Source organism: Salmo trutta, chromosome 37, assembly GCF_901001165.1.
Source record: "Salmo trutta chromosome 37, fSalTru1.1, whole genome shotgun sequence".
Lineage (NCBI taxonomy): Eukaryota > Metazoa > Chordata > Actinopteri > Salmoniformes > Salmonidae > Salmo > Salmo trutta.
Window position 1 is genome coordinate 19,765,860 of NC_042993.1, and position 26,775 is coordinate 19,792,634.

General features: G+C 43.6%; 1 protein-coding gene across 8 annotated transcripts in view; it reads left to right on the plus strand.

Annotated features, from left to right (window-relative positions):
* LOC115176597 (rho guanine nucleotide exchange factor 2) overlaps positions 1–26,775 on the plus strand; it is a 56,585-nt gene that overhangs the window by 1,466 nt on the left and 28,344 nt on the right. For 2 of the 8 annotated variants that reach the window (XM_029736683.1, XM_029736685.1), the window contains exons 2-7: positions 6,891–6,919; positions 7,131–7,384; positions 9,855–10,044; positions 10,442–10,652; positions 11,320–11,359; positions 11,549–11,744. In XM_029736683.1, the coding sequence (XP_029592543.1) occupies positions 7,131–7,384; positions 9,855–10,044; positions 10,442–10,652; positions 11,320–11,359; positions 11,549–11,744 (891 nt within the window). In that variant the 5' untranslated portion in view covers positions 6,891–6,919. Of the gene's footprint in view, positions 1–6,426; positions 6,920–7,130; positions 7,385–9,854; positions 10,045–10,441; positions 10,653–10,789; positions 11,069–11,319; positions 11,360–11,548; positions 11,745–20,896; positions 21,417–26,775 lie in introns of those variants that run through there. The other 6 variants (XM_029736679.1, XM_029736684.1, XM_029736682.1 and 3 more) reach the window with 5 other exon arrangements.

The following is a 26,775-nucleotide window of genomic DNA, read 5'->3' on the forward strand; positions in this document are numbered from 1 at the left end:
CGTGCTCAATGGGTGACATGTCTGGTGAGTATGCAGGCCATGGAAGAACTGGGACATTTTCAGTTTCCAGGAATTGTGTACAGATCCTTGCGATATGTGGCTGTGCATTATCATGTTGAAACATGAGGTGATGGCGGCGGATGAAGGGCATGACAATGGGCCTCGATCTCGTCATGGTATCTCTGTGCATTTAAATTGCCATTGATAAAATGCAATTGTGTTCATTGTCCGTAGCGTATGCCTGCCCATACCATAACCCCACCGCCAGCATGGGGCACTCTGTTCACAACGTTGATTTCAGCAAACCGCTCGCCCACACGACGCCATACACGTAGTCTGTGGTTGTGGCGCCGGTTGGACGTACTGCCAAATTCTCTAAAACAATGTTGGAGGTGACTTATGGTAGACAAATGAACATTCGATTGTCTGTCAACAGCTTGGGTGGACATTCCTACAGTCAGCGTGCCATTTGAGACATCTGTGGCATTGTGTTGTGTGATAAAACTGCACATTTTAGAGTGGCCTTTTATTGCCCCCAGCACAAGGTGCACCTGTGTAATGTTCATGCTGTTTAATCAGCATTTTGATATGTCACATCTGTCAGGTGGATTGATTATCTTGGCAGGAGAAATGCTCACTAACAGGAATGTAAACCAAATTGTTCAAAACATTTTTGAGAAATAAGCTTTTTGTGCTTGTGGAACATTTCTGGGATCTGTTATTTCAGCTCATGGAACCAACACTTTACATGTTGCATTTGTATTTTTGTTCAGTGTATTTTCAATGTGTGGCCTAGTTTATTTCGTCATGGGACATTCAAGGCATCTAGCCATGTTCTCCAAGAATTTTGAAGCAGCCTACCAAGGGGACCATACTTTTCTAAAATGGGTTGGAATTATATTTATTTCATCACCATGGTTTGTTTGACACAATTTAAATATTCAAATTGCACCATTATCAGACATAACATCTATCAGTATGACAACACATCTGTATCACAGGCAGCCTACTGTATTTACCGTATAACCAGGGAAACATTGTTTTAAAAAAAATCTCAAATTGACTGAAATGTATTTTAAAGCACAAATGAACTGGGACAATGTAGTTTGGTTTTTTTCAAGTTGTGTTAACAACATTGACAGAAACATGACATGTTTCTCCCCATCCTTCCCTAAGGACCTCATGACTCAAACTCTGGTTGGTCTGTAAGAAGAAGTTAGGTAGTGATTAAAGGTACACATATCTCAGAGGTATATCAAGTGTGTTTGCATACTTTCAAGTTAAGTATTAGGTGGGTCACAGGAGTCATAAAAACTTCCCAATTGATGGCACTGATGGATGGGATGTTGGGGATGGGAGCTTTCTTTATGAGCCACAAATGTTTGAAGTTAAAAAAAGGACAGTGAAAAGAGGAACAGGGCCAACAAGAAAGCTCAAGAGATATATAGACAAGTTCACACAAACATTTTTAGCATAGTTGTACGCATGGTCCCAATAGGTCGATGTAACCCCAGTTAATAAGCTTAACCTTTTTAATTACGCAGATAAGTCATTGATACCATGACTTCAAAGGATGCTGGGTAGTACAACACATTGCACATGTGAAGCAACTGTGTAGGAACATTGGAGTGCATTAGAGCACCCTGAATGTAAAGCTGGAAAGAGACACCGTTTAAGTTGGAAGTTTACATACACTTAGGTTGGAGTCATTAAAACTAGTTTTTCAACCACTCCACAAATTTCTTGTTAACAAACTAGTTTTGGCAAGTTGGTTAGGACATCTACTTTGTGCATGACACAAGTCATTTTTCCAACAATTGTTTACAGACAGATTATTTCACTTATTCACTGTATCACAATTCCAGTGGGTCAGAAGTTTACATACACTAAGTTGACTGTGCCTTTAAACAGCTTGGAAAATTCCAGAAAATTATGTCATGGCTTTAGAAGCTTCTGATAGGCTAATTGACATCATTTGAGTCATTTGGAGGTGTACCTGTGGATGTATTTCAAGGCCTACCTTCAAACTCAGTGCCTCTTTGCTTGACATCATGGGAAAATCAAAAGAAATCACCTAAGACCTCAGGAAAAAAATTGTAAACCTCCAGAAGTCTGCTTCATCCTTGGGAGCTATTTCCAAACGCCTGAAGGTATCACGTTCATCTGTACAAACAATAGTACGCAAGTATAAACACCATGGGACCACACAGCCGTCATACCGCTCAGGAAGGAGACGCGTTCTGTCTCCTAGAGATGAATGTACTTTGGTGCGAAAAGTGCAAATCAATCCCAGAACAACAGCAAAAGACCTTGTGAAGATGCTGGAGGAAACCGGTACAAAAGTATCTACATCCACAGTAAAACAAGTCCTATATCGACATAACCTGAGAGGCCGCTCAGCAACTGCCATAAAAAAGCCAGACTATGGTTTGCAACTGCACATGGGGACAAAGATCGTACTTTCTGGAGAAATGTCCTCTGGTCTGATGAAACAAAAATAGAACTGTTTGGTCATAATGACCATCGTTATGTTTGGAGGAAAAAGAGGGATGCTTGCAAGCTGAAGAACACCATCCCAACCGTCAAACACGGGGGTGGCAATATCATGTTGTGGGCGTGCTTTGCTGCAGGAGGGACTGGTGCACTTCACAAAATAGATGGCATCATGAGGTAGGAAAATTATGTGGAAATATTGAATGCAATATCTCACAACATCAGTCAGGAAGTTAAAGCTTGGTCGCAAATGTGTCTTCCAATGGATAATGACCCCAAGCATACTTCCAAAGTTATGGCAAAATGGCTTAAGGACAACAAAGTCAAGGTATTGGACTGACCATCACAAAGCCCTGACCTCAATCCCATAGAAAATGTGTGGGCAGAACTGAAAAGTGTGTGCGAGCAAGGAGGCCTACAAACCTGACTCAGTTACACCAGCTCTGTCAGGAGGAATGGGCCAAAATTCACCCAACTTATTGTGGGAAGCTTGTGGAAGGCTACCCAAAACGTTTGACCCAAGTTAAACAATTTAAAGGCAATGCTACCAAATACTAATTGAGTGCATGTAAACTTCTGACCCACTGGGAACGTGATGAAAGAAATAAAAGCTGAAATAAATCATTCTACTATTATTCTGACATTTTACATTCTTAAAATAAAGTGGTGATCCTAACTGACCTAAGACAGGGACTTTTTACTAGGATTAATTGTCAGGAATTGTGAAAAACTGAGTTTAAATGTATTTGGCTAAGGTGTATGTAAACTTCCGACTTCAACTGTACATGTTTGAGGGCTTGAAGAGCGGATGACACATTCTTCAGAAAGAAACATGACATGCATGTTGTTTCACCTCCTACTGTTTACATTCCTGGACAGAGTCCTGTCTATGGTTCGAGATGAGGAATGTGAACGATGGCGGGGAGTAGAGATCTAAGAGGGGGAGGGAAGGAGAGAGATGGTGTATGGAGAGGGGAGAGACAATAGATGGCCAGTCATTCAATTCAGCCCTCATGTCTTAAAGCAGATATCCACAGACTTCCAGTCATCGTGCTAATGCTAGTTAGCATTGGCTCGTGAAACTACCTCTAACTTCCTTAATAATGGACAGAGACATAAAAATGGTATCCACAACTTCATCTGACTCTGGGGAAGTAGATCCCAAAGTATCATTTTAAGACCTTTTGGTTTGACGAAAGAAAAACAGTTCTCAAACATTGTGGAAAAGGCAGATGAATTAAGAGGAATGTGAGAAATGGAAGAGAGCAAAAATATGAATAGGGAGAAGGCAAGGCAGCAAGGCGCAGAATTACAGTGACATTGTTACCTACCTTTAGCCCATGCAGAGGGAGGCACCTGTCTGTTAATGCACTCAATCACTTCATGGCACGTGTATATTTAATCACTCTTGTTTTCAGTCTCTCAACTCATGCTCAAGCCAAATTTCTTCAGCCTCCTGAGGTTGAAGAGGCGCTGTTGCAGCTTCTCCACCACACTGTCTGTGTGGGTGGACCATTTCAGTTTGTCCGTGATGTGTATGCCGAGGAAGTTAACGTTCCACCTTCTCCACTGCTGTCCCATCGGTGTGGATAAAGGGGTGCTCCCTCTGCTGTTTCCTGAAGTCCATGATCATCTCCATTGTTTTATTGAAATTGAGTGAGAGGTTGTTTTCCTGACACCACACTCCGAGTGTCCTCACCTCCTCCCTGTAGGCTGTCTCGTCGTTGTTGGTAGTCAAGCCTACTACTGTTGGGTCGTCTGCAAACTTGATGAATGAAGTTGCATGGCCGCGCAGTCATGGGTGAACAGATAGTACAGGAGGGGGCTGAGCATGCATCCTTGTGGGGCCCCAGTGTTGAGGATCAGCGAAGATGTTGTTTCCTACCTTCACCACGTGGGGTTGGCCCATCAGGAAGTCCAGGACCCAATTGCACAGGGCGGGGTTCAGCCCCAGGGTCTCCAATCTTAATGATGAGCTTGGAGGGTACTATGGTGTTGACGCGGCTAGGGATGCCATCTGGGCCGGCAGCCTTACGAGGGTTAACATGTTTAAATGTCTTACTCAAATCGGCCACGGAGAAGGAGAGCCCACAGTCCTTGGTAGCGGGCACTGTCGGTGGCACTGTATTATCCTCAAAGCGGGCAAAGAAGGTGTTTAGCTTGTCTGGAAGCAAGACGTCGGTGTCCGTAACGTGGCTGGTTTTCCTTTTGTAGTCCGTGATTTGTCTGTAGACCCTGCCACATACGTCTCGTGTCTGAGCCGTTGAATTGCGACTCCACTTTGTCTCTATACTGACATTTTGCTTGTTTGATTGCCTTGCGGAGGGAATAGCTACACTGTTTGTATTCGGCCATATTCCCAGTCACCTTTCCATGGTTAAATGCGGCGGTTCGTGCTTTCAGTTTTGCGCGAATGCTGCCATCTATCCACGGTTTCTGGTTAGGGTAGCTTTTAATAGTCACAGTAGGTATAACATCTCCTATGCACTTCCTGATAAACTCACTCACTGAATCAGCGCATATGTCGATATTATTCTCTGAGGCATGACCCAGTCCGCGTGACCAAAACAATCTTGAAGCGTGGATTCCGATTGGTCAGACCAACGTTGAATAGTCCTTAGCACCTGTACATCCTGTTTGAGTTTCTGCCTATAGGAAGGGAGGAGCAAAATTGAGTCGTGGTCAGATTTGCCAAAAGGAGGGCGGGGGAGGGCCTTGTTATGCATCGCAGAAGTTAGAGTAGCAGTGATCCAGTGTTTTTCCAGCGCAAGTGCTACAGTCAATATGCTGATAGAGTTTAGGTAGCCTTGTTCTCAAATTTGCTTTGTTAAAATCACCAGTGCCAATAAATGCAGCCTCGGGATATATGGTTTCCAGTTTGCATAAAGTCCTGTGAAGTTCCTTGAGGGCCGTGGTGGTATCTGCTTGAGCGGGATATACTACACGGTCGGCATTTGATTGTGAGGAATTATAGGTCAGGTGAACAAAAGAACTTGACTCATTACACCATGAGTCGTTAATCATGAAACATTCACCACCACCCTCACGTGAGTGTGTCATTGAGGGTGGTCCTCATTGTGGGGCAGTGGTGAAAAAGTACTCAATTGTCATACTTGACTAAAAGTAAAGATACCGTAATAGACAATGACTCAAGTAAAAGTGAAAGTCACCCAGTAAAATACTACTTGAGTAAAAGTCTAAAAGTATTGGGTTTTAAACATACTTAAGTATCAAAAGTAAATGTAATTGCTAAAATATACTGAAGTATCAACTGTAAAAGTATAAATAATTTCAAATTCCTTATTTACCAAACGTCACAATTTTCTTTTTTTGTATTTAAGGATAGCCAGGGGCACGGTCCAAAACTCAGACATAATTTACAAACTAAACATTTGTGTTTAGTGAGTCCGTCAGATTAGAGGCAGAAGGAATGACCAGGAATGTTCTCTTGATAAGTGTGTGAATTGGACCATTTTCCTGTCCTGCTAAGCATTCAAAATGTAACGAGTACTTTTGTGTGTCAGGGAAAATGTATGGAGTAGAAAGTACATTATTTTCTTTATGAATGTAGTGAAGTAAAAGTACAAGTTGTCAAAAATATAAATAGTAAAGTACAGATACCCAAAAAAACAGCCTAAGTAGTACTTTACACCACTGGTGTCGGGGTGTGGTTCGGTACTGTACCATGCAGGGCTGGAGTCTGTAACAGTGTTATCTAAACCTCATTACATGAAGCATGATACACTACACATGGTTGAAGGAATTCATTAAGTATACCACCTCCCTACTACTCTCTGTCTCTCGCTCTCAAAGGCATGCAGCGCACACACACACACACACACACACACACACACACACACACACACACACACACACACACACCACCCGGTAAGGATTCCATTTTTAAATGTTCCATTTTTCTGTCGTCAAAAGGAGGCCTATAGATTGTGATGTCGATGACCTTGACAAGACATCACTTTTTAGAGGGTGCTGTGACTACATCATTCAATGGGCTCTGAGCACAGTCCTACTCTCATACATATGGATTCCATCTTGTATTTGTTTATGCTCGGCTAGAATAAAGAAGTTATGATTACATCATAAAACAGACCAGGAAGTAGGCAACAATTTTGACACACTGCTGTTCATTTGGTTCCCAATGCAAATCATCTTAATGAATTTTCAGGTCTTAATCCTTCTTCATCTCATTCTAGGTGTTTAAGACAGTGATGTCAATGAGAGTGTGGCATCTATGACTGAAACGTTTCACATTGTTCTTGTAAATACAGAAGGTTGAAACAGGACGTGGCTGCATTTGTGCTGTCACCTTTTCTCTCAAGTGCGCTAGTTGCGGTATCTTTTTGCTTTGACGTGACCTCATCTTGTTTCCATGACAGCATAACAAGTCCAACATCCAAACCACAGAGTGAGTTAACAATTTAGGAGCAACTTGAACTTTTGAACTCCTCCTCAAAATCTAACATGTACTAAATTGTAATTATAATCTAATAGTTGATTCTGTAGCTGCCATGAGGTGTATTTTGTAAATAATCAATTGCAGTGAAAGTATGAATAAAGGCCTTTACATAACATCTGTCCATTCTCTCGTACCCTTCCTCTCTCTTCCTCTCTGCCAGATGATCGCCACACCTCCTCACTCCCCTCGTCTACCAGGCTCCCCGTCATATCTGGGAGGCCGCTGCGTCCCCTGTCCAGCCCCCCCACCCTCCTCCCCTTGCCCCTCGCCTCCCTCCTCTCCTTCCTCTGGAGGGGTGACACTACGTCGGACCCCCCCCTCCTGTCTCACACACACTCTGGACCACCTCCGCAGGCACAGCTGGCAGCCAGGAGCCATGATGTATGGCTGCCCCCCACAGTACCAGCAGCGCAGGTAGGGGGCACACTAACGACCAATACTTACTAGTCCAGTGGTCAACAACCCGCTTTAGGTACAAGACTACAAGTTGCCCGTAGACACAGATCTAGGATCAGCTTACCTTCCCCAAATCCTAACCTTTATCATTAGGGCGGAGAAACCCAAGACTGACGTCAGATCAGTGTCGAGGGTAAAGGCTGACAAGATGGTGCCGACGGAGAAGGGCGACATCTTACGAGTTCCAACCCAACTTTGCTATATAGTGACTTTTATCGTGTTTATCTTGACCTTTTTTTGTACAGAAAGTTCATACTATTATCACATGACCGCCAACCACTTCTGGACATCAGTTACTCATACACACATTCACACACACTACATTGACACTCCCACACACATTCACACACACTACATGCACACACACACACAAACGCAAACTCACACACACACACCTTTACACACAATTTGCTGCTGCTACTCTCTTTATTTGACTCTTATTGTTATCTATCCTGATAACTAGTCACTTTACCCTGCCTTCATCTACATATTTACCTCAAATAACTCGTACCTTTAAACTGCATTGTTGCTTAAGGGCTCGTAAGCAAGCATTTCACGGTAAAGTCTACACCAGTTGTATTCGGCGCATGTAACAAACAAAATTGGATTTTGATTTGATTTGAGAGTGAGATAGTGATTTGAGTTAAATGCACAGCTTGCAACTCAACCATGTTCCTGGAGGGCTGCTGGAATCTGGGAGGGAACTGTGTAGGAGTATGCTTGCTATGTTCTAATATTTGTTTTAGGGATTGGCTGATCTAAGACCAGTGCTACCAGTATATAACTTCCCACACATATAGTCAATGCTTTTGTTATGTCTGGCATTCCTGCTCTAACTGCTGGTGTTCTTATCAGTGCTGTTTTAGCTGGCCCTCCTGCTCTCTTATTTGCTCATCTCTTCTGCTTTTAATTCACTGAGCATGGCAATGTTCTTTCTCTTTTCCTGTAGCTTGTCCCTCTCTCTCTCTCTGTCTTTATCTATCCTTTATCTATCGTTCTTTTTTCCACCCAATTATCCAAGTTGGCTACAATTTTTTACTTTTTTAATTTAAAAATAAATAAATTCACTAACCCTTCCACCCCTCCCCTGATTGGAGTAAACGAATGAAGAACAACAACACTTAGGCTTCTACTTCCAGCTTACACATACTATATACATGTTACGGACACAATCTATTTTACAATAGTTATCTTTTGATTGTTTTTACTCCTGTCCTTCCGCTACCCTCAACCCCTCCCATCTATTTCTGAACACCATCCAGTTTGATTTCTATTTGCAACTGTGTTGTTTCACAGAAGTTCTGAACCTACATACACACTACCATTCAAAAGTTTGAGGTCACTTAGAAATTATCTTGATTTTTGATTGTTTTTACTCCTGTCCTTCTGCCAGTTTTATTGCTTCTTTAAGCAGGACAACTGTTTTCAGCTGTGCTAACATAATTGCAAAAGGGTTTTATAATGATCAATTAGCCTTTTAAAATGATAAACTTGGATTAGCTAACACAACGTGCCATTGGAACTGTAAGTTTCTGGGTGTAGCTGGTGCAGAGGAGTTAGGCGCAGGACAGCAGAGATGAGTAACACAATGAACTTTACTTAAAATGTCCAAATATTTCCACAAACATCGGACTGAACTTACAATAAAACAATCGCTCGCAAAAACCATGGGGAAAACAGAGGGTTAAATAATGAACATGTAATTGGGGAATTGAAACCAGGTGTGTAAAACAAAGACAAAACAAATGGAAAATGAAAAGTGGATCGGCGATGGCTAGAAGGCCGGTGACGTCGATCGCTGAACGTCGCCCGAACAAGAAGAGGGACCGACTTCGGCGGAAGTCGTGACAGGAACACAGGAGTGATGGTTGCTGATAATGGGCCTCTGTACGCCTATGTAGATATTCCATCAAAAAATCTGCCGTTTCCAGCTACAATAGTCATTTACAACATTAACAATGTCTACACTGTATTTCTGATCAATTTGATGTTATTTTAATGGACAAAAAATGTGATTTTCTTTCAAAAACAAGGACATTTCTAAGTGACCCCAAACATTTGAACGGTAGTGTACATTTTACGGACACAGGCTACAATTTGGTTTCCATTGTCTTTTTCCTGACATCTGACATGCAAATGGGTTTTTACAATCTTTTGGAGAGAAAGCAGAAGAGGGGGAGGGAGAGAGGGGACAGAGACAAAGCAGAAGTATAAGTGCAGCCGCCAGCAAATAAAGTCAGGTCATCAACACAACGTACTCTCAAAAACAAGAAGAGAGTGAAATCACTAAGCTACAGCCTCACACACATTCACAAGCAGGATGACTGACTGCTGCTTTCTCCACTAGACCTCTACTCCTCCACTCTCTACTCAACTACTCTACTGTGACACTACCCTCTCTCTCCCCCTCTCTCCCTCTCTCCCCCAGTGTGAGTCTGGAGGGTTTTGACCCAGAAGAGATGGAGCGGGTGCTCCTTGGAGCCCTGGAGGGGTCCAGCAGAGGGGGGCGGGACCCTCGCCGAGCCCCCATCACCTCCTTTGGCCAGGAGCTGGGCTCCCTGCTGTCACTCACGGAGGAGGAGGCGGGCTACCAGACCCCGGTCTTCTCCCCATTGGAGGTGAGGCTAAGTCCAGACTGCTGGGATTGAAGCATCGCATGTGTGTGTGTGTGTGCGCGCGCGTTTGAGTGTGTGATAAATATAATTTGCTAACATGATGGAAGACTTGAGATAAAGTAACCTTATTTAGAGCACAGACAGTAACACACACACACACAGTCACATGCACACACGTATCGTGCAAGCAGTGGCAGCACGTCTTGGGTTATTTTGTTGCAAATACACACGGCCACTCACTGATGCTCTTGTCTTTGTTTATTATGGAAAGAGCCTTTCATACACTCTCTCTCTCTCCCTCCTCTCTCTCTTGCTCTCTCCCCTCTATCTCTTCCTCTCTCTATCTCTCTCTATCCCTCTGACACACTGTGGCCCTTGTCTCTTGTCTGTGGTGTGTTAGGAGCAGTCGTCTCAGCTGCAGGGCTTCAGTGCCTCCGCTCCCTCCCTGTGTGCCAGTCCCAGTCTGCGCCAGCTACCCAAAGCCAACCTCCACCCTCCGACACCTCACACACACCCCTACACACACTCACAAAACCACCAGCATCATCAACATCAGCCTTGCCATCGCTCCTACTCAAACTCCAATTCCATCTCCCAACGCCACTACCAAGGTAGGACAGTAGGACTCTTCATTTGTGAGTGTGTGGGGACTCTCTTTGTGTGTGTGTGTGTGTGTGTGTGTGTGTGTGTGTGTGTGTTCCTAGCTGTGTGCAGCTATGCGGAAGTCTTCTTCCTGTGTTTGTTCTCACTGGGGGCTGCTGCTGCCGTCGTTAGCCATGGAACAGAAAGCGCTGTGTTCTCAGGCTCTCCTTCTCCTCTCTCGCTCTCTCCATTTCACCTTTTGCATGTTCACTATTCATCCTTTCATTCCACGGCATCAGCAGAGATCGTTTTAATCACTCCTTGATGGTCTTTAATCAACTGTCTCGTGTTTCATCCTTGTCTTTCTTCATGCATTTGTTAACTCTTGGTCTCAGCCATCGTTTGGATTAGCTGTGTTTGCCAAGAACCTGCAGAGCAGAGAGAGGTTTGTTACTTATCAGGCGATGCACTTCAATCTATCTGGGATCTTAGGTCTATGTATGGATGGATGGATGGATGGATGGTTTTGAGGTAATGGGATGACTAAGTTTGTTTCCTCTGTTTCTGCTTTATGCCTCTCTCTTCCTCTCTGTATCTATCTGTCTTGCACTTTCACTCTCTGTTTCTCTCTCTCTCTCTCTCTCTCTTACTCTCTCTCTCTCTCTTACTCTCTCTCTCTCTCTCTCTCTCTCACAGAGTCTTCCCTGGGCTCTGTATTTGGGGGTTCCACACAGAGGTGAGTTGTCTCTCTCTCTCTTCCTGATGACCGTTGTTCACTAACAACGCTATAAAGCACATGATCTCATCTGTGACTGACTGCTTTTTGACTCACATACCCATAGTAACACAACTTTTCCTCTGAGCTAGGCTGAACGCAAACTCGTCCCGTCTTATGGAAGGATGTTTCTCTTCATCTCTTTCTCAGTGTGGATGCGGAGCTTGGTGAGCTGTGGGGGCAAGAAGAGAGGCAGCGGCTGGACAAAGAGCGAGAGAGGCGGAGGGAGGAGAGAAGGACGGAGGGACTGAGGGGTGCTCCCCCCGGGGAGGAGAGGGGGGAGAAGACGGGAAGCCCTCTGGGACGCACCTTCAGCTTCCTGCGCAAGATGGCAGGCCAGCGCAAGGTGAGAGAGTGAGAAAGAGAGAGAGAAGGAGAGTGTGGGTGTGTGTTTCAGAGTGTCTGTGTCTGTCTGTGGTTGTGGGTGCATGTGGATGTGACCCTGTCACAGCTGTCACTGTGCAGTAGAGTACTTGAGTAGAGCGCAGGACCGTCTCTGAGGACAGAGAGTTGGAGTTTGGTAGTAGGCTAGCTTCCCCTGCAGCGTAGAGTCTCAGCAGTGAACCCCAGAGAGGAAGTGACAGTATCTGCTTTATTTAGATTCCCCTGTGAACCACCGCCGGTATCAGTTTTGGCAAACATATGCTGTTTGCCAAGACTAACACAATGTTACAGCAATGATATACAGTTGAAGTCGGAAGTTAACATACACTTAGGTTGGAGTCATTAAAACTCGTTTTTCAATCACTCCACAAATTTCTTGTTAACAAACTATAGTTTTGGCAAGTCGGTTAGGACATCTACTTTGTGCATGACAAGTCATTTTTCCAGCAATTGTTTACAGACAGATTATTTCACTTATAATTCACTGTATCACAATTCCAGTGGGTCAGAAGTTTACATACACTAAGTTGACTGTGCCTTTAAACAGCTTGGAAAATTCCAGAAAATGATGTCATGGCTTTAGAAGTTTCTGATAGGCTAATTGACATCATTTGAGCCAATTGGAGGTGTACCTGTGGATGTATTTCAAGGCCTACCTTCAAACTCAGTGCCTCTTTGCTTGACATCATGGGAAAATCAAAAGAAATCAGCCAAGACCTCAAAAAAAATGTGTAGAGCTCCACAAGTCTGGTTCATCCTTGGGAGCAATTTCTAAACGCCTGAAGGTACCACGTTCATCTGTACAAACAATAGTATGCAAGTATAAACATCATGGGACCATGCAGCCGTCATACCGCTCAGGAAGGAGACGTGTTCTGTCTCCTAGAGATGAACGTACTTTGGTGCGAAAAGTGCAAATCAATCCCAGAATAACAGCAAACGACCTTGTGAAGATGCTGGAGGAAACGGGTACAAAAGTATCTACATCCACAGTAAAACGAGTCCTATATCGACATAACCTGAAAGGCTGCTCAGCAAGGAAGAAGCCACTGCTCCAAAACCGCCATAAAAAAGCCAGACTACAGTTTGCAACTGCACATGGGGACAAAGATCGTACTTTCTGGAGAAATGTCCTCTGGTCTGATGAAACAAAAATAGAACAGTTTGGTCATAATGACCATCGTTATGTTTGGAGGGAAAGGGGGAGGTTTGCAAGCCGAAGAACATCATCCCAACCGTGAAGCACAGGGGTGGCAGCATCATGTTGTGGGGGTGCTTTGCTGCAGGAGGGACTGGTGTACTTCACAAAATAGATGGCATCATGAGAAGGAAAATAATGTGGATATATTGAAGCCACATCTCAATACATCAGTCAGGAAGTTAAAGCTTGGACGCAAATGGGACTTCCAAATGGATAATGACCCCAAGCATACTTCCAAAGTTGTGGCAAAATGGCTTAAGGACAACAAAGTCAAGGTATTGGAGTGGCCATCACAAAGCCCTGACCTCAAACCTGTAGAAAATGTGTGGGCAGAACTGAAAAAGCGTGTGCGAGCAAGGAGGCCTACAAACCTGACTCAGTTACACCAGCTCTGTCAGGAGGAATGGGCCAAAATGCACGTAACTTATTGTGGGAAGCTTGTGGAAGGCTACCCGAAACGTTTGACTCAAGTTAAACAATTTAAAGGCAATGTTACCAAATACTAATTGATTGTATGTAAACTTCTGACCCACTGGGAATGTGATGAAAGAAATAAAAGCTGAAATAAATCATTCTCTACTATTATTCAGATTTTTCACATTCTTAAAATAAAGTGGTGATCCTAACTGACCTAAGACAGGGAATTTTTACTGGGATTAAATGTCTGGAATTGTGAAAAGCTGAGGTTAATTGTATTTGGCTAAGGTGTATGTAAACTTCCGTCTTCAACTGTATGTACAACAATGTTGTCAAAGCAGTAACCACAACAGTATTATTCATTATGTTGGGCGAGGTGCTCTCTCTTGTGCTGCTTAGATTATTGATGACGATATCTGGCTAGCTGAATTACAACAGACTCATGTTTTTATTTAACATTTATTTAACTAGGCAAGTCAGTTAAGAACAAATTATTATTTACAATGACTGCCTAGGAACAGTGGTTTAACGACAGATTTTTACCTTGTCAGCTCGGGAATTTGATCTAGCAACTTTTCGGTTACTGGCCCAGTGCTCTAAACACTAGGCTACCTGCCGCCCCACCTCTTGATTTCTGTAAGAATATTTTTAAGTGTTTGTTCTAGTGGGTTGGCAGTGTTTGCTGTGTTTGCTGTGTTTGCTGTGTTTGCTGTGTTTGCTGTGTTTGCTGTGTGTGTGTGTGTGTGTGTGTGTGTGTGTGTGTCATTACGACACACACCATGTTTAAACAGCAGGGGGAGACACTGTTCTGTGAGATGGATATGAGAAGTGAAGAGGAATAAGTAGCACTGTGGCCCTCAGCAGGATGGTGTATGGCCAAGTTGATGATTTAGACATTCCACACTTGAACTGAACTTGGGTACAGCTGGTGTTCTTGTTTGGGTCTTATTTGTGTCCTACTAATCTCTCGTGGACAGACGGACGTATCATAACTAGTATCAAGAATCTGATGCAATTACGCAAGATTTAAATTCTGGGTTTCAGAGATTACTGTCCTGCTAATAAGCCCGACCAAAGAGCAGTATGCATCATCACACTTTTTGGCAAATGTATATTTTCTTTTGACATGTAACACCCTCATATACATCAAGTTGATGTATTCTTCTCTGTATATTGTTTAATTATAAAACAACTAAAAACAAGGGAGACACAAACAAAAACTAATTCAACAAGCCCTGCCAGCCCCTCTGACCACTCTTGCGTTAGACTAAGTCCCTGATTTAAGACCCACTGGGTTGCCAGATTCCTCAGAGGTCCTTATCATGGGGGTTGCCAGATTGTGCCCTCCATCTCAACTGATAAAAAGTCCCAGTGATGTCACAGGGGCGTGGCTGTGATTTTGATGATCAGCAGTTCATTTATGCGATGACATCATCGCCTACGACGGCCTATTAGAGACAGATAGCTTCTGGCCCTGTTTGACGGAGCTATTTCTGGTCTGTAACAACATCCATCCTGTGTGTGTGTGTGTGTGTGTGTGTGTGTGTGTGTGTGTGTGCCTACGCACGTGTGTGTGTGTGTGTGTGTGTGTGTGTGTGTGTGTGTGGTGTGGTGAAACCAGGAATGTGAGGTTTGTCCACACCCTTGGTGCTGTATGTTTAGTGGCTACTGGACTCCAGACCATAAGACAGAGATGGACAGACACACACAGACAGACAGAAAAGAGACAACAAGGGAGAAAAGCCAAAAGAGTGAAAGAATAGTAGTCAGAAAGAAAGAGACTGAGCTCACTTTTCCAGACCTTTCCTCTCTACAGCAGTTATGAGCTCTCTCTCCCTCAGTCTCTCTGTCTGTCTCACTATAACGTGACGGCTCAAGAAGTCAGCATACTCTGGAATGTGATTCAGTCCTGTGTGCTTCTGCTGTGTGTCTACAGGACCATCTGTATTCCTACTGACCTCAGTGTTATATAGAGCTGGCTGATCTGGCTATATATGTTAGACAGAGACATCTGGTGGCTTTAGATTAAGCCCAGTACTCTCATAATGATAATATGTCATGTCTTTCAGACTGGAGGGAGCTGAGAACAGAACACATTACAAGATCACAAGTCTGTTATTCATACACTGTTAGAAAAAAGGGTTTCAAAAGGGTTCTTCAGCTGTCCACATATGAGAACTCTTTTTGGTTCAAAGTTAAACCCTTTTTCGGTTCCAGGTATAACACTTTTTTTGTTCCCGGTAAAACCCTTTTTTGGTTCCATGTAAAACCCTTTTTTGGTTCCATGTAAAACCCTTTTGGGTTCAAGGTTAAACCTTTTTTTGGTTCCAGATTAAACCTTTTTTGGGGTTCCAGGTATAAACCTTTTTTTGGGTTCCAGGTATAACCCTTTTTTGGTTCCAGGTTAAAACCTTTTTTGGTTCCAGGTTAAACCCTTTTTGGGTTCCAGGTTAAACCCTTTTTGGGTTCCAGGTATAAACCTTTTTGGTTCTATGTAGAGCCCTCTGTGGAACAGGTTCTACATGTATTTAGTTTAGCTTATTAATTCGACCATTAAAAACAACAGCACACATAAAACCTGAAAAAAACATACATGCACATAAGTAAAATCATGGAGGACAACACACAATAAAGTCTGGGACTTATTTCCATTGTTAAATCATTGAGGATAACACACAATAAAGTCTGGGACTTATTTCCATTGTTAAATCATTGAGGATAACACACAATAAAGTCTGGGACTTATTTCCATTGTTAAATCATTGAGGATAACACACAATAAAGTCTGGGACTTATTTCCATTGTTAAATCATTGAGGATAACACACAATAAAGTCTGGGACTTATTTCCATTGTTAAATCATTGAGGATAACACACAATAAAGTCTGGGACTTATTTCCATTGTTAAATCATTGAGGATAACACACAAAGTCTGGGACTTATTTCCATTGTTAAATCATTGAGGATAACACACAATAAAGTCTGGGACTTATTTCCTTTGTTAAATCATTGAGGATAACACACAATAAAGTCTGGGACTTATTTCCTTTGTTAAATCATGGAGGATAACACACAAAGTCTGGGACTTATTTCCATTGTTAAATCATTGAGGATAACACACAATAAAGTCTGGGACTTATTTCCATTGTTAAATCATTGAGGATAACACACAATAAAGTCTGGGACTTATTTCCATTGTTAAATCATTGAGGATAACACACAATAAAGTCTGGGACTTATTTCCATTGTTAAATCATTGAGGATAACACACAAAGTCTGGGACTTATTTCCTTTGTTAAATCATGGAGGATAACACACAAAGTCTGGGACTTATTTCCATTGTTAAATCATTGAGGATAACACACAATAAAGTCTGGGACTTATTTCCTTTGTTAAATCATTGAGGATAACACACAATAAAGTCTGGGACTTATTTCCTTTGTTAAATCATGGAGGATAACACACAAAGTCTGGGACTTATTTCCATTGTTAAATCATTGAGGATAACACACAATAAAGTCTGGGACTTATTTCCATTGTTAAATCATTGAGGATAACACACAATAAAGTCTGGGACTTATTTCCATTGTTAAATCATTGAGGATAACACACAATAAAGTCTGGGACTTATTTCCATTGTTAAATCATTGAGGATAACACACAAAGTCTGGGACTTATTTCCTTTGTTAAATCATGGAGGATAACACACAAAGTCTGGGACTTATTTCCATTGTGGTCCTCCTGAGACAAGATGGCAAGACAAGATCGAACACAGTATGGCAGTGAAATAATAAAACAAAAACAGAGAAGAAGAACATCTATCTCATCATTGCAGTTACATCATAGGGGTTATTCATATGGTCACAGAAGACATCAAACATATTTTTACTTTATTTTTAAATCTGCCCAGAGAGGACGTTGTTTTTATGGGCAGAGGCAACCCAAAAGGGTTCTACATGGAACCAAAAGGGTTCTACAAAGGGTTCCCCTATGGGGACAGCCGAAGAATCTTTTCAGGTTCTAGATAGAAAAAAGGTTCTAAGGGTGTACCTGTACAAATATGTATTCTACTACTCAGAACAAAAATATAAACGCAACATGCAACCATTTAAAAGATTTTACTGAGTTACAGTTCATATAAGGAAATCAGTCAATTTAAATCAATTAATTAGGCCCTAATCTATGGATTTCACATGACATGGGTGGGCCTGGGAGGGCATAGGCCCCCACAAAGGGCTTTATTACAGAAATAAATACTCCTCAGTTTCAACAGCTGTCTGTGTGGCTGGTCTCAGATGATCCCACAGGTGAAGAAGCCAGATGTGGAGTTCCTAGGCTGGCGTGGTTACAAGTGGTCTGCGGTTGTGAGCCCGGTTGGATGTACTGCCAAACTGGAGGTGGCTTATGGTTGAGAAATGAACATTCAATTATCTGGCAACCGCTCTGGTGGACATTCCTGCAGTCAGCATGCCAATAGCACGCTCCCTCAAAACTTGAGACATCTGTGGCATTTTGTGTAACAAAAAAGCCCATTTTAGAGTGGCCTTTTATTGTCCCCAGTACAAGTTGCACCTGTGTAATGATCTTGCTGTTTAATCAGCTTCTTCATATGCCACACCTGTCAGGTTGATGGATTATCTTGGCAAAGGAGAAATGCTCACTAACAGGGATGTCAACAAATTTGTGCACAGAATTTGAGAGAAATACGCACGGAACATTTCTGGGATCTTTTATTTCAGCTCATGAAACATGGGAACAACATTTTACATGTTGCGTTTATATTTTATAGTTTATATTTTTTGTGTAGTTGAGTAGGAGGAAGTTAGGAGGAAGTTATGTCTGTAGATAGACACATACCTCGCTTAAGAGCAAACGCATCTGGACAACATGTATCTGGGTTTTGTTGGTGTGTGTCCACTGTGTCCCATAGAGAGAGGAAGTGTGTGTGTGTGCTCAGCATCATTTATTGGGGTTGGGTGTGTGTCTATGTGTTTAACAGTGAATGTACTTAACAGTTTTACATAAAAAAGGTATTTAATAGCTCTTGGCCAAAGTCACCCCTCAATTTTCTCTTCATTCCTCAATCCCCCTCTCTTTTCCCCACTCTCTCTCTCTCCATTAGCTCAATCTCTCTCTCTTTCCCAGCTGGGCAGTTACTGCTTCGGGTGGCAGGATTGCATCAGCAAACCGGCTTTTCTCCTCCGCTATCCCTCTCTCCCTCTATCACTCCACCCCCACTCCTCCGTTCATTTGTCTCAATCCCACCCCATTTTCCTCCCTTGCTCTCAATGCCTCCCCTTCTCTGCATATTCTCTCTCTCTTGCACCCCTTGCTGTTATTCTTCTCTGCTGTCCCTTCTACAGTCCCCTCTCCATCTCTCTTCACCCTTTCATATATCCCCTTCTTCCTCCATCTTTCCATCATTTTCTATTCTCCCTCTCCCTCCCATCTACAGTGCCTGATCATTTCTCTCTGCTTCCTCTCTTTACCTCTCTTTATCCCACCCCTTCTACCTCCCTCTTTCTCTCTCCTCACCTCTCTTTATCCCACCCCTTCTACCTCCCTCTTTCTCTCTCCTCACCTCTCTTTATCCCCCCCTTCTACCTTCCTCTTTCCATCTCTCTCTCTCTTTTCCACTTTTATCTCCCCTATTCCAAATGTCCATTCTGAGGTAGTAGGAGTTTAAACAAACTGAGACAGGCAGAACAGTGGATATGAAACCCATAAAGAAGCCTGCGGAGGGCCAGAGAGTATTAGCCAAGCAAACATACCCTTCCTGATTAAAGCTGTCCCCCTATCACAGCACGTCCTTTACATATGGTCTAATATCCTATCATACCAACATGATCACTACTAACTGCTCTTCGTCTCTCTCCTCTGTCCATTCCCCATCATCACTCTCTTTATCCCTCGCTCTCTTTGTTTTCCATTCATCATATCGGAAACTATGCCAAGGGGGATGTCATGTTATAGATGCTTATAACTGTTTATGAGGACTCGTTCGCTAAATGGCGTGTTCCTTTTTTCTGTTTTGAAAGGGAATACTGTTGCCCTCTTATCACGCTGTTACACATTTTCTCATTCTCTAACACACACACACACACACACACACACACACACACACACACACACACTTTCTCTCACTCACTCGGTAATGTGAGGCGTTGTTGTCTCCCTCACAATAACTCTTCAGAGAGTTAGTGTGTGACAGTGACACTTGGTGACTTGTGTGTGTGATGTTGGGTGACTATGGTCAATAGAAGTATTGTACTGTGTGCTATCTCATATCATACCACCCAAATGCTGCCAGGCATTGCACGCACTCACGCATGCACGCACTCACGCATGCATGCACACGTGTGTGTGTGTGTGTGTGTGTGTGTGTGTGTGTGTGTGTGTGTGTGTGTGTGTGTGTGTGTGTGTGTGTGTGTGTGTGTGTGTGTGTGTGTGTGTGTGTGTGTGTGTGTGTGTGTGTGTGTGTGTGTGTGTGTTTGGCCATGTCGGAAGGCAATTGGTATCAGATGAGGACTCATGAAGAGAAGATGAGGACCTGAGAGGACGGAGGAGGAGCTGGAGAGGATCACAGTGGAGAAGGAAGGATGCAGATAGCCCTCAACTGAACCAGAGAGGAGGAGGAAGAGAGAGTGATAATGCATAGTGCATGTGTAACCGATGTGAAATGGCTAGTTAGTTAGCGGTGGTGCGCACTAATAGCGTTTCAATCAGTGACGTCACTCGCTCTGAGACTTGAAGTAGGGTTTCCCCTTGCGTCGCAAGGGCCGTGGCTTTTGTGGCGCGATGGGTAACGATGCTTCGTGGGGTGTCAGTTGTTGATGTGTGCAAGGGTCCCTGGTTCGAGCCCAGGTTGGGGCGAAGAGAGGGACGGAACCTACACTGTTACACATGCTCAGAGAGGTGGAGACGGGGAACGTCCAGTAAGACTGGAAACGAGTGGGAGGATGAAGAGGCCAGGTCACACAGGCACAGTCCTGTTAGAGAGAAGGAATGGTGTGATATTGCAGTTTGGAGGACAGAGTTGTACAGAGGTCCATTGGCTGTGGGTCCATGGTTGGGCGTTTTCCTCTCTTGTTGCTCTCTAAATTTAGCCCCGGGTCACTCTTAAGTGCATCCTTGATTAACCCGCCCTTCTCTCCATCATAACATTCCCTCTATCCCTTTACTATTCTTCTCTTTTCCTTGTTATATTCCCAAATACATCAACTTTTTCCAGTCCACATTTTGCCTTCAAGGCATCACCTCCCAACAGATGGTTCCTCTTCCATGCATTGCCCAAATGGGAGGTTTTCACAATGTGTTTGCCACGTCAGCAGGCCAACTCACATTATGTGGCTCATGTAGTGCAGCTTAATAATGGAGATTCCAAACAATGTGAAATGTGCTGTAAATGTACAGTAAACCATAGGGGGCAACCATAGACTGTACAGGGGCAAAACTCATTTAGCGAACCCCTAAATATGAAGCCGAGGTTTACACACACTAAGCAACCTTCACCTCCTAGAGGTGTGGTTTAAAAAATATATTGCCACAATCTGATTATTGGCTTTTGATTACGTCTCTTTACCCAGTGGGCGGGTTAAGTACTCAATACTCATCTGTGGTTGGTGAAAAGAATGAAAGGGGGTGTTTTGCTCTGAATATTCCGCGTTCAGAGGCGCGGCTTAAAAATGTTCGCTCCTCCTGACTGCTGAGTTTGAGTTTCCTGCGTGAGAAACGGATCAGTTGTTCGTCGAGGCGCTACTCCGACATATGGAGAAAAGTTAACGGATTCGCCCTCCATGCGCTGTTATCTGACGCCGCCTGTTCCACTGGAAATATCAAACTGGCATTTTATCAACGTTTATGAACATATTGTAATAAAGGGAAAGAGAAGGATAGGAGATCACCTATGATTTAAATTGAGGATCATTCTCTGTTGATCCCGTCCTCGTTATGTCCCGTGTCACTGAACCGCTGCCAAAAACGCGTCAAGAGAGAATGAAAGAGATCAATTTACGGGTGAGTGAATAGTCATATGGCTATATAACTGTTCAATAAAGTATTCAATAGCATAGATAATACATTTACAGTTTCAATAGCAATTTGTTCAGATGTAGTAGTCCACTAGTAGCCTATACCAATAGTTCTGTAACATGGGTTAACATTTATAATAGCCTACATGTGTTTATTATTTAAATAGATAATGATGATGTATTTACAGTAAAATACAGCAATGACATGGAAATCCCCCATTTACTGATTCCGGGTATAGCAAGATGAGTGGGGGAAACGAGAGGGCTCTCTTGGACTCCTGCTTTGTGTGGTGGCAACTGGCAATGTAATGAAACATCCTTTTAATAATGACTTAGACTACTATTAAGGCTAATGATTTTGTCTTTGTCAATGTTTGTCCCGGCCGTTGCATATCATAGAAAACCATATCGCTTGGCAAAAGGGTTGCATAGTGCTGCACAGTAGCCAAAGCGTGACCCCGAACATGTCCGTGATAGAGGAAATCGTTTGGGGGAGGGGGGAAAAACCGCAAGTGTGTGTGTGTGTGTGTCATTGGTCTAGTCGTGGACTATACGGAATATTACGGATCATTAATATGTCGAACAGTAATTGCAATATGATGCAGTTATGCTATTAGACACATGACACGTATTCAAAAATGAATATTGTCCAACTGTTTTCTGAGCGATACCGTTGCAAATGCTCTACAACGGTAAACGTCAAAGAGATGCCTATAGCCTATTCTTATCATTATTGGATTTGTTATAAAGTCTCCCGGGCTCCGTTGTCTGTCTTCACCATGTGATTTGGTTGCTGCAGCATGATGATAAGAATACATTGTTTCTGTTTCGCGGGTGTGGATGTGTGTTGCCATCATGTGCTGCAGAGTACTAGGTCACACACAGATACTCACATATCCAAATTGCCATAATAAAAGTATGTTTATTGAAACTTGAATCTTTACCATGGTTGTTGTCAAAAAGTAGTTTCTCAAATACCTCTTAAGGGTGCTATCTAGAACCTAACAGGGTTATTTGACTGTCCCCATAGGAGAACCCTTTGAAGAACCATTTTTGGTTCCAGGTAGAACCCTTTCCACAGAGGGGACAGCCGAAGAACCCTTTTGGAACTCTTTCTAAGAGTGTATGGTATGGCTAAAAGGTCAGAAAGTTGAATGTGTTTGTGTTTACAGATCAGTCCTTGTCTTGTGTATCTGAGTTCTACTAAACAAGTGTGGTCATGCTGTTTACTGTCCCTTCACACCTGTTTAAATCAGAAACATTTCTACAAGTTTAACATCCATTCAGTCCACATGATCAGTACACTTCCCTTACCCAGCCTTCTCTTCTGCACCACATTGGATCCAGGTGTAATATGATCCTCTTGCTTTATGCCTATCATTATTGCAGCAGTTTGAATTAATCATCTTACTTCCTCCTGATCAGAAGGTAAAAAGTGTGTGTGTGTGTGTGTACAGCGAATGTGTGCTACTATCTCTGTGTGATGTGTACTGTGAGGTTGGTCTGTGTGTATACTATGACACCTTATCTCACTGCTTTGTGTGTGGTTGAAGTCAGAGCTCAGATGTTTACAGGGAAGTTCCTATGGAAACACCAGTGTCAATGTAGTTCTGTCTTGTGTAGCCTTTTGCTTGGTTAACCTTTAATGGAGAAGGCCACGAGAAGGTTTTGTTAGAGCAGGATAGTGGAGAAAGTACAGCTGTTGTGAGCATAGATTGTAAGACCCGGCCAAGTAGTCAGAAGTCCAAATGTAGAAAAACATATTCACCGACGGCAACGTTACTAACCTCAATTCCGTTGTGTGTGTGTGTGTGTGTGTGTTCAGGGGAAATGTTGGTGGGTAATGCCCACTGAGTCAGAGAGGTTAGAGTGTGGGATTTCTGTGTGTGCATGCGTACGTATTTGTTTGAATGTGAACACGTGTGTGTGTGTGTGTGTGTGTGTGTGTGGGGGGGGGGGGGGGTTCTTCGTCTGACTGTGGGATTTCAGCCTTTTGGCCAAAGCTAATTTAGCATCTCAGTGTCGTGACCCCCACCCCCACTAGAACAAGCAGACCCAAACACACACATGCCAGCAGATGTGACTGGTGGAAAGGCATGAGGGCTGGCATGCAGAGTGACACGGAGCCACATGCCAATACAAACGCCTAGTGCCAGACAGTCACATATGAAATGCCCCAGGGCTCAATGTCTACACATACACAGACAAATGCGCACACACACACACTTCTGGTCTGTGTGTATGTGAGAGAGAAAGAGATTGGGCATTGGCATACATTCAGATCAGCCAGAAGTCCCATGTTTCATGCCTTTCACAACCCAACCCTTTCTTTTCTCTTGGGGGTTTCATTGCTGTTCATTGGACCCTATACACCCCAGCAAAGTTGCACATCATTGGGTAGAATGTGGGGCAGGACAGAGCAGGGATTGTGACATATACAGCCCTGGGGGAAGATGAGAGAGGGGGTTTGAGTGAAAGAGATTGAATGAGAGGGAGAATCGGAGAGGTTGGGAAGGGATAGCAGACGATAGAGAAGGATATTGTGCGTGAGAGAGAGAGAGAGAGGGAGGAAGCTCTCTTGTCAGTTGTCACAGGGTCTCCATTGTACCAGTTGGGGAATGGCTCTGACTGGTGGACTTTACCCACACCGTCTCTCCCTCATTGCTGTGCCAATAACTCACTTCACACTTGAGATATATTCTATATATTTAGGGCTTTGTTATTGCCGAATCGTATATCAGAGTTTTAAATCTATCTGGAAGACTAATATTATGAATTGTGTAGGTTGAAAGTGTCTGCGTGAGTCAGTCATTACCTTTTTGGTAATCACATTTTGGGGGCGAGTGTTTCATTTGTGTGGGTTGCTCAATGGGTAGGCGGGCGTTGGGCACTTGTGTTGTCGTATATCTGTTTGAGACAGGCGAGGAGTGTCTGTTTGATCAGCCTGTTGTATTCTCATTATGTGCCCCAGTGGTCGGTGCCTCCAGGAACAATAGCTGGGAGTCTAAATGGAAGACCTACATTCACTCTCACACACAGAAATGCATGCACACACTCCAGTTGTCAGACCGACACGCTGTGCTCTGTCTGTAAAGCCAAGGCCATAAGCTCCCTAATCTTAAAGAAGCCTTTGATCATGTGACCTCACAAACCTGCAATCTGACCCCCACTCTCCACTCCCCCCGGTATGCCAATATGACTTATGACCTGTAACCTTTCCTTCTTCAGATCTGCAGCCCAATGAAGGGAGACAGACTGAGACCATTGAATTACAATACATACCTTTTGTTTTAGGGGTTGACGCAAAACAAATTGTTACAGCAAATCAAGTCTGACATTTTTTAAGTAGAACACACTAACTTTAGAAGCCTTTTTAAACCTCAAATACACTACAACTTTGCATTTCCTATTGTGCAGGAAAATTGTCAGCAACAGAAGAATGATCAAATGAAGATCCTACATCTGTATGTGACATGCTGAAAGACAACAATACAAGTGGGGAAACAAGTGAGCGGTTGTCATTATGTACTCTTTAAACCAAAAATATTTAAAAAAAGGATGTTCTACCTAGTCAAAGTGGCATGTAGCCTTCCAAATTGTTATTCATTTAGTTTAAATGGTGACTTGTTGGTTCCATTCATGGTATTTTATATGGGCCCAGTACTAGATCAGCTTCCGTTTCAGACAGTGCCATAGAGAGGCCATTCTTCAGTGCAGACTCATAAAGTGGCCATGCATCATATGTCTGCAGGCCCAGGAATAAGGAGTGCCCGGTTAATGGGCCTGAACCGCTCGGTCATGTGACTAAACAGAGAGGGAAGGTTAAGGGCAGAGCCACGTTCCCTTGCTCCCTAGCGAGAGTGAGAAGTGGTGTTAAAGTCATTGAGAGGAAAGAGATGGAGAGCTGGTCCAAGGCTTACTGGATAATGGTTAAGGTTCGGATTGGGCAAAGGTGTGTTTGGGATGATAGACTGTAGGCTTGTAGGCCGAGGGAGGTCTGGGTAGAAGGGAACAGCTGAAGGTTATTTATTGGTTATCCGATTTACTAGTTCAAATCCTATAACATGAATTACCTCATAAAGAAGACAATTGGCCTGTATCAATGAACAAGACCTTTCTTTGTGTTTGGTGGGGAACATGCTTGGTTTCAACTCTTCCAGTTTTTACAGACCAATGAGGGTCAGGTAGCATGTTTTTTCACTCGATTTGTGTGAATAGAGTGATATAACTGGTGTGCTTTCAGAGCTCCAGGGACAGCAAGGATCCGGTTACAGGCTGGTGTGTGACTGATGCTGACAGAGCACCTCACCTGTCCCCTCTGCCTCCCCCCCCCCCCCCCTCTCTCTCTCTCTCTCTTTTCCTCCATACAGTACCTCCCTCTCTGCCCCCCCCTCTCTCTCTCTCACCTTCTCTCGCTCTCTTCCTCCATACAGTCCCTCTCTCTCTCTCTCTCTCTCTCTCTCTCACCTTCTCTCTCTCTCTCTCTCTCTCTCTCTCTCTCACCTTCTCTCGCTCTCTTTCTCCATACAGTACCTCCCTCTCTGCCCTCTCTCTCTCTCTCTCTCTCACCTTCTCTCACTCTCTTCCTCCATACAGTACCTCCCTCTCTGCCCCCCCCCTCTCTCTCTCTCTCTCTCACCTTCTCTCACTCTCTTCCTCCATACAGTACCTCCCTCTCTGCCCCCCCCCTCTCTCTCTCTCACCTTCTCTCACTCTCTTCCTCCATATAGTACCTCCCTCTCTGCCCCCCCTCTCTCTCTCTCTCTCACCTTCTCTCACTCTCTTCCTCCATACAGTACCTCTCTCTCTGCCCCCCCCCCCCCTCTCTCTCTCTCACCTTCTCTCACTCTCTTCCTCCATACAGTACCTCTCTCTCTGCCCACCTCACCAACACACATCTCCACAATGGCTTTCTGATAGGTTGTAATATGAGAGGAATGAGAAGTAAATTAGAAAGAGGAAGGGAGAGAGGTGATGTGGGAGAGGGAATTAGGTTACAGTGGGTGGTTTGGTTATAGGTAGGGGGTCGGGGTGAAAAGCCAGACAAACAGACCATACACTGTACAACATGCATGCCCGCACACAAACACTTGTGTTCATGGGTTACTACTACACACACACACTTTAACACCCAACAGAGACAATCACACACACATGGACACACCATCTCACCTTCTGTCGACAGATCAGTGTGTGACTGCACCTGTGTAAACAGTGTTGCTTTAGGGGGCTGTAAAAACGTTCCTCCAGTCAGCCTGGTAACGGACAATGGGTTCCACCTCACAGCAGCTGAGTAGACTGGCAGGGGAATGGACTGATCACATGTGGAGGGAGGAGAGAAAGTG